The sequence below is a fragment of the Strix aluco genome, chromosome 23, assembly GCF_031877795.1.
Source record: "Strix aluco isolate bStrAlu1 chromosome 23, bStrAlu1.hap1, whole genome shotgun sequence".
In the NCBI taxonomy this organism is placed as follows: Eukaryota; Metazoa; Chordata; class Aves; order Strigiformes; family Strigidae; genus Strix; species Strix aluco.
In genome coordinates, this window is record NC_133953.1 from 7,624,485 (window position 1) to 7,636,587 (window position 12,103).

General features: G+C 51.7%; 1 protein-coding gene across 4 annotated transcripts in view; it reads left to right on the plus strand.

The window, feature by feature from the left end:
* Positions 1-12,103, plus strand: part of KIRREL3 (kirre like nephrin family adhesion molecule 3) — a 356,593-nt gene that overhangs the window by 303,392 nt on the left and 41,098 nt on the right. For all 4 annotated transcript variants that reach the window (XM_074848917.1, XM_074848919.1, XM_074848921.1 and 1 more), the window contains exon 7: positions 1,102-1,207. In XM_074848917.1, coding sequence (XP_074705018.1) covers positions 1,102-1,207 — 106 coding nt within the window. The remainder of the gene's footprint in view (positions 1-1,101; positions 1,208-12,103) is intronic.

Genomic DNA, 12,103 nt, shown 5'->3' on the forward strand with positions numbered 1-12,103 from the left:
CAAATCCTGGGTGCTGCCCTTGGGCCACAACAACCCCCAGCAGCGCTACAGGCTTGGGGAGGAGTGGCTGGAGAGCTGCCAGTCAGAGAGGGACCTGGGGGTGTTGATTGACAGCCAGTTAAACAGGAGCCAGCAGTGTGCCCAGGTGGACAAGAAGGCCAATGGCATCCTGGCTTGTATCAGAAATAACGTGGCCAGCAGGGACAGGGAAGGGATCTTACCCCTGTGCTCAGCACTGGTGAGGCCGCCCCTCGATGAGTGGGTTCAGTTTTGGGCCCCTCACTCCAAAAAGGCCATTGAATGACTCGAGCGTGTCCAGAGAAGGGCAACGGAGCTGGTGCAGGGTCTGGAGCACAGGTCTGATGGGGAGCGGCTGAGGGACCTGGGGGGGTTTAGTCTGGAGAAGAGGAGGCTGAGGGGGGACCTCCTGGCCCTCTCCAACTCCCTGAAAGGAGGGTGCAGAGAGGGGGGATGAGTCTCTTGAGCCAAGGAACCAGCGGCAGGCCAAGAGGGAATGGCCTCAAGCTGCGCCAGGGCAGGGTCAGACTGGCTCTTAGGAAGGATTTCTTTGCAGAAGGGGTTGTTGGGCGTTGGAATGGGCTGCCCAGGGCAGGGGGGGAGTCCCCATCCCTGGAGGGGTTGAAGAGTCGGGTTGACCCAGTGCTGAGGGATCTGGTGGAGTTGGGAACGGTCAGGGTGAGGTTCATGGTTGGACTGGAGGAGCTTCAAGGGTTTTTCCAACCGAGATGATTCTGTGATTCTGCGAAAGCATCGGGCTCACACAATGGAGCCAGTGATCAGTGATCCTTGTGCTGGATGAGAGACAGACACCTGGTTTCACTCATTCCACGTTTCCCCTCTTTGAGGCTTATCAAGGAGTTTGTCAATACAACTGCAAGGGATGGGAGGGTGCATCCTTCCATACAATCCTGCTTCCTTGGGGAACATTCCTTAGACTAATTCCAAAGGCCACAGCTGGTCCTTGATGAATGTTTGAGGCATTACTGACACCACCCCGTGAATCAAAGCACACACACAAGCAAGCTTTGAGACAACCATTTGACATTTCAGTCTCTCACACTTGCCTCTGTCTCTTTGCAGACCCACCCCTGGTGAACTTGTCCGTGGAGCCGCAGCCCGTCCTGGAGGATAACACTGTGAAGTTCCACTGCTCCGCCAAGGCCAACCCTGCCGTCACCCAGTACAGGTAAGGCGGCCGCCCCGCTCGCCAGCCCCCCACATCTCACTTCAGCCCCCTGCTGAGAGCTTCTCATGTTCCCCTCTCCGTGGAAAGTTACTTCCTTCGGGTCACCCGAGAGCGTTCAGCAGCTCTGGCTGCAGTTTCTGGTGCCTGTTCCACTTGCTCCCGTGTTTATCACGGCTGCAGCATGGGCTTCTTCCCAGCATCCTGGCTCTGATGGCTCCCTGACGCTGCTCTTGCCTCGATGATGTTGTTACACGTTGAGAGGCTCCGATTGCCTCCGCATTAGGCCGTCTGCTACGTTTTGCTGCATGCAGCAAGTCCTCGGTCAGAGATTCATTGGCGCTTTGGAGTGGATTAAGAGGCCTGGCACCGAGCTGGCGGAGCCATCTGTTTGGGGACATAACGAGCAAAGCGCACTGAGTGAAAAGTCTATTATGGGAAAATTCCTTTTTTTTTTTTTTTTTGCATACTCTTTATGATTTGAACAATACGACTCCACTGCTGTCTCCGTGTAACCCTTAAGCAACTGCCATAAGCCTCTCTAACCCCAGCAGCCTGGAGCAGAGCTCAGAAGGGGCCAGAGCAGAGGTGCCCGAGCTGGAAATGTGGGGGTGCAGAGGGGATGGGCCCTCCTTGAGTGGGACATGAGCCTTGAGTGGGTAGGATTGTCGTGGGATCTTCAATCAGGGCACGAGCAGTTGAGGGGCTCAGTTTGGCACTGATGAGGAGGAGAAATTGCATCATTTGCAGCTGCAGTAGGTCAGGGCAGAAGGCCGTGCAGGGGGGTCCCTGCCTGCCCCCCCGACGCTGAGGCAGCACCAACCCTCCCATGGTCACTAGTCACGGGGTTGGATGAGCAAGACAGCAAGCAGGGCCATACCCTGCAGTAGCGAGGCTCGTTGCTCACTGCATTGCATTCAGTCGCTCTCGTTTGCTGCAGAAGGAGAGCAGATGGCTCTGCACCAAGCAAAGTGCCTGCCGTGGGCTCTTGGGTATGGGTATGAGGGCTGCTCGCATCAGAAAACACCCCTTCTCTCAAAGATTTCACAGGCTAAGCAGACAAAAATAGGGGTATGGAAAGCAGGGTGGGTTGTCATCACACTTCGGGAGAAGAGAGGATGGTGCTCAGCCTCCTGGCTCCAGCTCTTGGCCAGGAGGGCCCGTGTCTGAGCCAGCGCTGAGACGTTTCACAGCAACCAGGTACACCCCTGTGCCACTGCTGCAATCAGCCGCTCATCACTCCAGCCTTGAAGTTACGAGTGTGCACGCACAGGCATGCAATCAGTTCTGTTTTTGCAACAGTGTCAGTTGATAATAACAGAGGAGGCACCTCCGGGGACAGGTTACCATGACCCGCCTCCTGTTAGGCTCGTACAGCTTAATTAGTACAATCGAGTTTGCTGGTAGGAATGATTCCTTCCGGCTGGATATCTGCTATCAGCACAACAAAGCAATAATTGCGTTCCTAGTTACACAGAAGAGTTATTAATTTGAGAAGTCAATTAATGTCAAAGATACAAATAGCCCTGTTTTCATATTTACAGTTAGGAGGAAAACGAAGTGCGTGACAAGCTGGGGAAGGATCTGGGCGAACGTCCCACGTGGGTCTTAGGCCGCGATTGATTCTGGTACAGTTGAAGGCAAAACAACCACTTTTGGCCAAGGAACCAGACAGTGGCAAGAGCCTGGCAAAATTTCTGCTCCAAAGACGGGGCATCCAGCCTGCGCCTCATCAACAGCAGCTTTCCCATCGTCCCTGAACTCCCCCTGGGCCCATCCCCTGTACAATGGAGCAGACTTGAAGGCTCCAGTTGGGTTTTCTCCTTCCTCTTGGCTGTTTCCACCCTCTGGGTACGTGGCCAAAGCAATGCTGGATTTCTTTTCTCCACCAAATAGCAGATGGACCCGCCACACTTCTCCCATCTTCAGCACCATCTCGTTAGCGCAGGGTTTTCACTGTCCCCTGTAGCAGCAAATGCCACCCGCAGCCCTTTTCTGTCCTTCTCACCCATCCCAAAGCCACGTGTCTTGTCACCTTTCCTGTTGCCTGAGCATTGGGATTTCTGTTTCGCTGCAAAGTGCTTCGCAACTCATTTGATGATGGACTTTACCATCAAAACTAATTCCACTTTTTTCCAAGTTATGCTTTCTCATAAAAGGGATTGGGGGGGGGGGGGGGGGCAAAAAAAGCATGAAAAATTCAGTCACTTTAGTTTTTTAATTTCTTAAGTTCCCTTAACGTGCTAACATCACAAAGGTTTTTTCCCTACCACCGTGACAAGCAAACAGGATTCAGCAGCGCTCGGTGGGGCTTCCTTCAACTTAATGGCTCTGATTGATTGCGGGGGGGATTCATTTCCCTTCCAAATGATCCCAAAGCTCTTCACTAACCCTGAAAAGGCAGCAGATGTCTCAGCACCAAAGCTTGGAGTCCTCCAGAGCGGGACATCCGAGCAAGGAGCCCCCTGCACCTTGCCTCTGCCTAGGAGGGAAGGTGGGTAAAGGAGTGGGATGGGTAAAGCCCCAGGACTGAGATACTTGGAGGTGTGAAAAGGCAGAACGTGAGCTCAGTGTCATCGCCAGGGCCACTCAGGACCCTGTCACTGGTGAAAATGAACTTATTCTGCCTTAAAAACAAATAATAGAGAGAAAATGTGATTTTTTTTTTTTTCTGTCCAGAGAGAGAACCTTTCTAGTGTATCTCCTATGGCTTCCCTCATCCTCAGATAGAGACACCAGATCTTGGTCTTCAGCCGACATTTATTTTTAATACCTCCCAATGTTTGTCAGTAAACAGCTCTGAACACAAAGGAAAAATGTCTCAACAATATAAATCCCCTTTTCTGGGGATAAATCCACAGCCAGCTCCACAGGGCCATCCTTGCTTCAAATACACGAGCAAGCTGTCACCTTGCTTGAATTTCCAAGGGGTGATAAGTTTTGCATCGGGTTTGCACCCCGGGTTTTTCTGGCTGGGAAAAGCAAGCGAGGTCGAGCATCTCACCCAGAGATTTCACCCAAAGATGCTCAGCTGGGAAGCATCCGTGACCCATTGGCTGCTCGTTAGCAAGACGCTGCTAAGCCAGCCCTGACCTGGGGTTTTAAGCACAGACCCCTCACGCTCTTCATTAGGGTGGTAAGGGAAAAGAATCAAAATTCAACATAATTTCCCAAGAGGCAAAAATCCCCCTCTGCCCCTACCCAAACCCCCCATAGAGAATATAGTTTTGATTAAATCAAAGCAGCTGCTTTTTCCTTAAGAGGTTTTCTTCGTGCTCTCTTATATAATTCATCATATACGTGTGGTTTTTAATGCAAGGAAAACCTGGTTAGAAAGGAGACCTTGGAGCAATCTGCTCCCAGAGCCAGAGTGGAAAGTTACAGCCTGCACTGCATCTTCTCTTCTGGGGGGTGTTTAATGACATTTTGTCAAAATTGACAGGTTTCCATAAAATGTTTGGCCTCAGCGGCATTTTCTAATGGGAGAAAAAGCCAGAACCCTTCTGCCTTAAAATTCACTGGTATGTGATGATGCTGGGGGGCAGGCGGGGCTGGGGCAGGGGCAGGGTATCCTTTGCTGCAGACACAGTTCCTCTGCTCCTTTCCTTCGCTGAGGACACCCTGCAGCTGAAGCTGGAGCTGAAATCCCAACCCTCCTCCCTCCACGGCAGCAACGGTTCCTTGACGAGGAGCATCTTTTTCCCCAGGGAGGTTTGTTCACCCACGATGTCACCTGGGCTGTCACTCGCTTTCGGACATGGGACAGGCCAGTGTCACCAAAAGCAAGCAGAGGGAGTCGGGCGGAGGGCTGGCGAGGCGTCGCAGTGGTGCGTGAGCAGGGTTTTTGTGGCACAGGGATGAATTAAACCTGGCAGCAGGGGTTTTGCTCATTTTCATGTTTTCCCTCTCACGATATAGAGCCATCTTGGCGCAGAGCTATCCTATGTCCTCTATAGGGTTTTATCCCCCACCTAGCCTGGGTTTATCCCACCTCCATGTTCCCTTTGCAGCTAAAGAGCAGCTCAGCCCACCGAAACGCTGCTCCGTGACTCGAGAAAGACTCGGGGGCATCTGCTTTAGCACCGTGGACACGGGGCTGAAAGCCCAAAGAGGCTTCCCGGTGTCCCAGCGATGGCGGGGAGAAGCCATCTCCCTCTCCCCCTTGCCTCGAGCTGCCTGCCCGTGCCAGCTTGTTTGCAGGCAGAGCATCACGCAGCCCCGGTGCCCGGCTGGAGGAGCAGCAGCAGCAAACGGTTCCAGCAGGCAGCGAGCATATGTGCGGGCAAATTGCACCCACCTTGTCTTCCTCTAATAACGTGCTTCCCGTGCGCCTCTGCCTCTCGGTGGACAATTCTGGGATGGGGAGGGGGGAATTTGGGAATTTACTGACTTTCTTTTGCTGCAAGCAAACAGGCAAGAAAGGAAAAGGGAGAGAGAGTAATTAGCTGTCGCCGTTGTTCTGCCACCTGTGATGGCGGGTAAAATTAATGGAAAGCAACAGAAGTCGGGGCTACGTGAACCGACTCACAACCAGGCCTCCTCTTTGCTCACTTCAGATCTCTCTATTTGCCAATCTTCTCTTGGCTTTTGATGTCTGTTGTGTGTCTGTGGGGTGTTTTTTTGCTGTTATTATTTATCACTCGCGGTAAGAAAGGGAATCTTTAAAGTGGCAGAAGAAAATGGGAAAGTTTAATATTGCAAGAGGCAGAGTCCCTCAGCCTTTTGGGCTCCTCTGATGATGATTATTTTTGCAGAGTGATGGGGAGTTGGTACAGGCAGGGCAATAATGCATATCTCACTCTCGCGCATTGATACAGTGCTCTCGCCCCCAAGGCTAGCAGAGACCTTTGCAAATAATGTTATCTTTGTAGTCACGGAGGAGGGACATTTCGAGCCCCCCTGCAGCATCAGCTGCGGTTCTGGGGACTGTTGCGCTTCCAGAACAAGGCGTGGGACTGACAGACAGACAAACATAGATGGAACGAGAGGGCTGTCCCTCCCCAGCTGCTGCAAGGCGTCTGGCTCTGATGTCGAGTCTCTCTAATTGTGTGGGACACAGCAGAAGATCCAGCTGATGCTGCAGCAGAAACAGAAGTCAGGAGGAGCTGGGAGGGATTTATTTAACAGCCACCCAGGGAATGGTGCTACACCACTTCTTCCCCATCCTATAACAGAAGGGCGATTGCGTTGTGTGCGGCCCAAGCAAGCTCCACATGCCCCTGGTGGGCTAAAGCCATAGGTGCCACCTGCCCAAATATTGGGGAAGATCTTCCTGCATCAACGAGCTGCAGGGCAGGGCTTGAGTCATACCATCTTCCCAGACCCCAGGGTGCTTGGGCTGTGCCGGAGCTCGGAGCCAGCCCACAGCATCCCACTATCCTCAGGCCCACTGTCATCGCCGACGCACTGCGTGGCTCGGCTTGCGGTAGGAGCGTTGTTTGTTTGTTCACTCAGTGGGCTCCGGTCTGTCGAAAAGACCTTGTGTGGCAACCACTGTTTTATCTTTGAACTGACAACATGCTCATCAAATATTAATCCAGACTCAACTGCTTCTTGAAGAGATTTTCTTTAAAGGCGGTGGGGCTCGAACACACCTGATGGGAGACAGTGTCCTAGGCTCCCTCTGCCTTTGCGCAGGGGAAAACAAAAAGATGCGACTTGTTGCTGTTGCAAAGGAGCAACAACAGGGAAGAGATCCAGTGCTGGGCCCATTCCTCAAGCCTGCTCCACAGGGCCTTGGCTCTGGTTGGGATGCAGGGTGGGCATTTCCCACCCAGCCTCAGGGAGACGTGTGGATGAAGAGCCCAAGCGCCTTCGGTAGATCTGCTGTCTCCAAGAATCGTACATCGTGCCCAAGTACAGGTCTGTGAGTATTTTGGTGGCTGGTCTTGGGAGAGAAAGTGGCAGGTTTGTTGGGGTTCGGGTAGATATGGAGAAATTGCACCTAATACCAAGGAGCTCTGAGAAGAGAAGGAGAAAATAACAAAACACATCAGCTGTGCTTTGGCCTGCTTGTCTTCCACTGTGCCATCTCAGAGGCATCCATTCCATGGAGACGCATTCCCTCATTTTGTTATAATGAACCCAGAGGAGAAGTTCAAACTCCACAGAGTATTGCTGTTCTTCTTACTTCGGGTCTCGTCATCAGAGTTCTGGGCCCTGCCAGCATCTTACCAGATCTATTCATGAGATGCTTCAGGCTGCCACAGAGAAGTTGTGTGCTCCAAGAGCGCGTGCCCCATGTCCTGCTGGAAACAGCACCGCCACGGCTTGGAAGTTTGCTCAGACACTTGAACCGGCTGCCTCGTGGCTTGGCATTTGCTACATGGCAAAGAGCCCGTGAATAAAATGGGCTGCCCAGGGCAGGGGGGGAGTCCCCATCCCTGGAGGGGTTGAAGAGTCGGGTTGACCCAGCACTGAGGGATCTGGTGGAGTTGGGAACGGTCAGGGTGAGGTTCATGGTTGGGCTGGAGGAGCTTCAGGGTCTTTTCCAACCGAGATGATTCTGTGTGAATAAGTGTGTGCTCATGGGTGATGCTGGGTAGAAGAGAAAGCCAGGAGTATTAGAAGACTGGGAGAGCCTTATCAAAGGGATGGGGACTAGAGGAGGGGATGAGCAGATGGCCAGCCCTCACTTGGCTTGCGTGAATCGTCGCACTTTCGCTTCCCCATTAAACATGTCTGGCTGGGCCCACTGGTAGAAGCACATCCACCACTGGTCAATCAGTCATGGGCTCAGCATGTAGACCCAGCTTCTCCAAAACAAAGCCCCAAGTCAAGAGAAGAGAGCCCCTGCCCTAGCCGTGTGGTTATAGCAGAGGAGGAAGCTCAGAGTGACGGTCAGTGAGTCACTGCTTTGTGTGAGGTACCCAGAGATTCCCATCCCTAAGTCCTCATGCTCACTCCTCAGGGATCCAACCTGTTCCGATGGGGTCCCCCCATGCCAGAGGGCTGCCCCGAGGATGTGTCCAAAGCAGGATTCAAGTGAAAGGAGCCAACCCCCATGTCCAGGTAGTGAGGAGAGCTGGGCTGATAAATGGACACACCCTGCTTCATCTGACCACGATGAAGCCACGTGCTTCATCTGCAGAGCCGAGGAATTCAGGTCTTAGGGAAGGAAGAGTCTTGGGAATTGTTTCCTGCTGCCAGGACCATTGAGCAGAAGGCACTGGGAGCAGATGTCTCCCTTCCAGGTAGCTCTCCATGGCTCCTTCACTTGGTCAGCTGGGCTTCTGGATGTGCACAACGTCTCTGTTCCCAGGTGAAAGGCCAGGGGAAGGCATATTTGAAGTTCACAGAATCGCAGAATCATCAAGGTTGGAAAAGACCTTGAAACTCCTCCAGTCCAACCATGAACCTCACACTGACCATTTCAACTCCACCAGATCCCTCAGCGCTGGGTCAACCCAACTCTTCAACCCCTCCAGGGATGGGGACTCCACCACTGCCCTGGGCAGCCCATTCCAACGCCTCACAAGTTGAATGCTCTTGCATGACATCAAAGTTGTCCCTGCCTCTTCCATTTAGCTGCTGCAGAATGCGTTCACAGATCCATAGGCTGTAAAGTCCAGAAGGAATTATTGGATCATGGAAAGCTGATGAAGAGATTTAGGGCGATGCATTTCATTGGCAACTTTTAACGGAAAAGTGGCAAATGATCCATTTAATGGGCACGCCTGGCGCTCCCTGCAGCTGAGCCATAGCAGTGGCCATTTTCCCTATTCTGGCACTGTAATTCCTGAATATGTATTAATATGAAATTCAGATGGCTTTGAAAAATGTCTCCTGGGAGTTGGTGTGTTTGGTATGTTGCTTGCTTTCTTCTGCCTGTTCATAAAAGGGCCAGAATAAAAGTGAACATCCCCCCCATACTCTGCTTTCCCCAGAGCTTCTGATCACTGAGACCACTACATAATTGGCACTTTTTTTTGTCTCCCCAGCAGTCTCTGCCAAGGAAAGGGGATCTGCAATATTAAGCTCTTATTAAATGACAATCACATCTCTATTAATATTTAAAAGGGCCTGTCAAGGGTTTGAAACTCACTGCAGAGCAGCCAGTGACTGCAGACAAGGTGTGAAGTCCATGGGCACACTCCCCCACGTCCATCAGGCTCGGTGTTACAGGAGAAAAATACCTGGACATCTCCACCGGGGACTGCAAAGGGACCGGCAGCAGCCCCGCAGGGTCCTGCAGAGCCTCGGGGTCACTGCTGGCCCGGGGGCTGCAGAGGGATGATGTGGGCAGCAGCTCACCAGACATGTGGTCCAGGCAAGAGGCATCTCAGCATCTTCAGGCGGAACAGTCATTCTGGTTTTTCAGCCATTTCTTGGCACACTTAGGACCTTCTCCCCCCGAACCAGCTCCCTCCTTCAGTCCAGCTTGGGGAAGAGGCTCGTTTACGCCAGTGTGCAGGCTCTCCTTGGTTTCACTGCCTTCCTCCCCCCTGCTCCCATCTGCTGCCTCCTCCTCCGACGGCCGAGGCTGCCGTCTGTCCAGCGGCAGGATGCTGCGAGTCCATATGCCGTCCCCTGGCAGGGCTGTCACCTCTCCCGCTGCCTCCCGCAGCCAAACTCGGCGAGGGAGGCAAGAGAAGCCGGAGCAGGGAAGGGGCCTGCAGGCATTTCACAGCAGCAACGGAATAAATCTAATTTATAGACATAGCAAAATGCAGCTAAAGCGGGAGTTGAAATGAATGCAAAGCACACAGAGGTCTCAAGTTATCGGCACTGTAACATTTTTCCTGACTATCTCTGTTTTCCTGCCTGGGTTTGTCTTTGTAGCTTCCTCCCAGACAACTGGACCTTTGCTCTGAAGTGAAAATGAAAGCTGAGGAAAGAAAAAAAATAACGGGAAATGAATTCTTCAGATCTCCTTCATGATGCATCAGCCCCATCTGCCAGCTCCCTCTGACAGGGAGCGAAGCGTGGCTGGGTGGCAGGCGGAGAGGGAAAGACAAGCTTTAACAAAAAAAAAAAAAAGTAAATAAAAGGCACAAATATCCCTGCAGCTGGGAAGCGAGGCTGGGCTGCCAGGGGGGCTCCGCCAAGGCACGTGGCTTTGGATGAGACCAGGAAGATGAAGTTCAAAGATCCTCCCTTCGCTCATGGAGTTGTGAGGACGGGGAGGTTTGTCTTCCCGTTCCCTGGCTCATCAGGGTAATGGGAACAAGCGGGTGGGAGATGTTTGGAGGCAGCTTGAACTAATTAGGAGAGAGCATAGAGGAGAGAGAGTCCGATGGCTGGAAAGGGGGAAAAAAATGGGGAGGGAGGAAAGTGCTTTGTACTCTTGAGCGCCGCTCCTTGATTTAGAAATGATTGAAGGTACCAAATTAAATGAGTGATGAAGCAGCCAATCCCAATCCACTCTCCAGTGGAGGGGAGTGGCAGAGGGGTTTTGCTGTCATGTTTCAGGAGGGTTCACTGAAACATGGGGCACACCACGGTTGTGGCCATCCCCATCCTGGGCAGGACCACCAGCATCCCGTTGGGCAGGAGTTGGCAGCCTCACAAGTCTCCCAGACTTTGCTCGTGCACTGCAGTTCCCCAGCGTTGGAGTGAACATGTCCAGAGCATCTCACTTCCAGCAAACTGCACCCAAATCTCCGGGTGCTAGCAAACACTTCACAGTGTTTTCTTCTTTTAAATATCCAGAGGGTTCAGAGAGATCTGAGGGGTGTGTTATCCCAGCCTCACTGGTCACCTCTCCAAGACATGCTCCTGAAGACTGGGAAGGGAACATCACTGACTCCTCTGGCCAGATCTCCTCTCCCTTTGCAAGGAGAGGTGGCAGCTTTTCAAGCCTAATTTAGCAGTCTTTAATCTGAGTTATTCCAAACCACACTTGCCACTTCCTTCATGCATTCCCGCAGGATGATGGGCTGATTTCACAGAAAGAACAGCCTTAAGCAAATCTTGTCACACAAGAAAATTGATTTTTCAAAACTGACTTTTACAAGATTACTGGCGGTTTTTTCCCCTCATCTTTCTTCTATATCGTTCCTTTCCAGTCTCACGAGGTGGCTTCAGATCTAAGGAAATTAGAGATGCTGTGACTAAATTGAAAATGTAAAAAGAGGGAGAAGGAAAAAAAAAAAAAAGACAGCAAACACTCAGCACCTCCTCTCCTGCTGCCTCTGAAGGATACGGCTGCATGTGCTTGTGCTTGTGAAGTAGCAGAGATGCCTCCTTCACCTCTACTACTGCCATAACCTCCTTGAGATGTCAGGGAAGAGTCTGTCAAAGTGTTATGCCAGCATCTCACAGGGAACATCCCCTGATGGACATTCCTTGGTGATCCCAAACTGGATCACAGGGGTTTTTTTCTTTCTCTCCCTCAATCCCTCCATTTTATTTTCTTTCTCAGAAGAAAAAGAGAGTTTTCTCCCACTGCTCATTTCGGAGACATCTCAATGTGTTTTGTTAAAAAAAAAAAGAAGAGAGAGGAAGAGTTGCCTTGAAGTCGTTTCAGACAGCTTAAAATATGCTAAGCTTTTGTGTTTCTGCGATATAAATAATGAATCCTCTTACAGCTTCTGAGTCAGGAAAGACATTGATTTAAGAGGCCTTCAGCTCTGTTTGAGGTTTTTCTGCTTTCACGCCAGAGGGTGGGGAACGTGACCAGGGACAAGCAAGGCATGACTGATGAATCGGCAGGGTGTGCAAGAAGGACCCAGGACGGGGACGGGGACTGCATCCACCTCAGCCCTGGAGGTGCTTTGCTAAAGGATCTCACTTTCTGATTCCCTCTTTGCTCCTTTATTGCAGTTTTCAGGGGTTAGAGGGGGGTATGAATGGAGGACAAAGTTGTTAGTATCTACTTCTCTCCCTGTCATCTTCTCTCCTCCGGTAAACCAGTTGTGATTTGGTGATTGCAGTCAGCATCAGTTATTGTTCATTTGA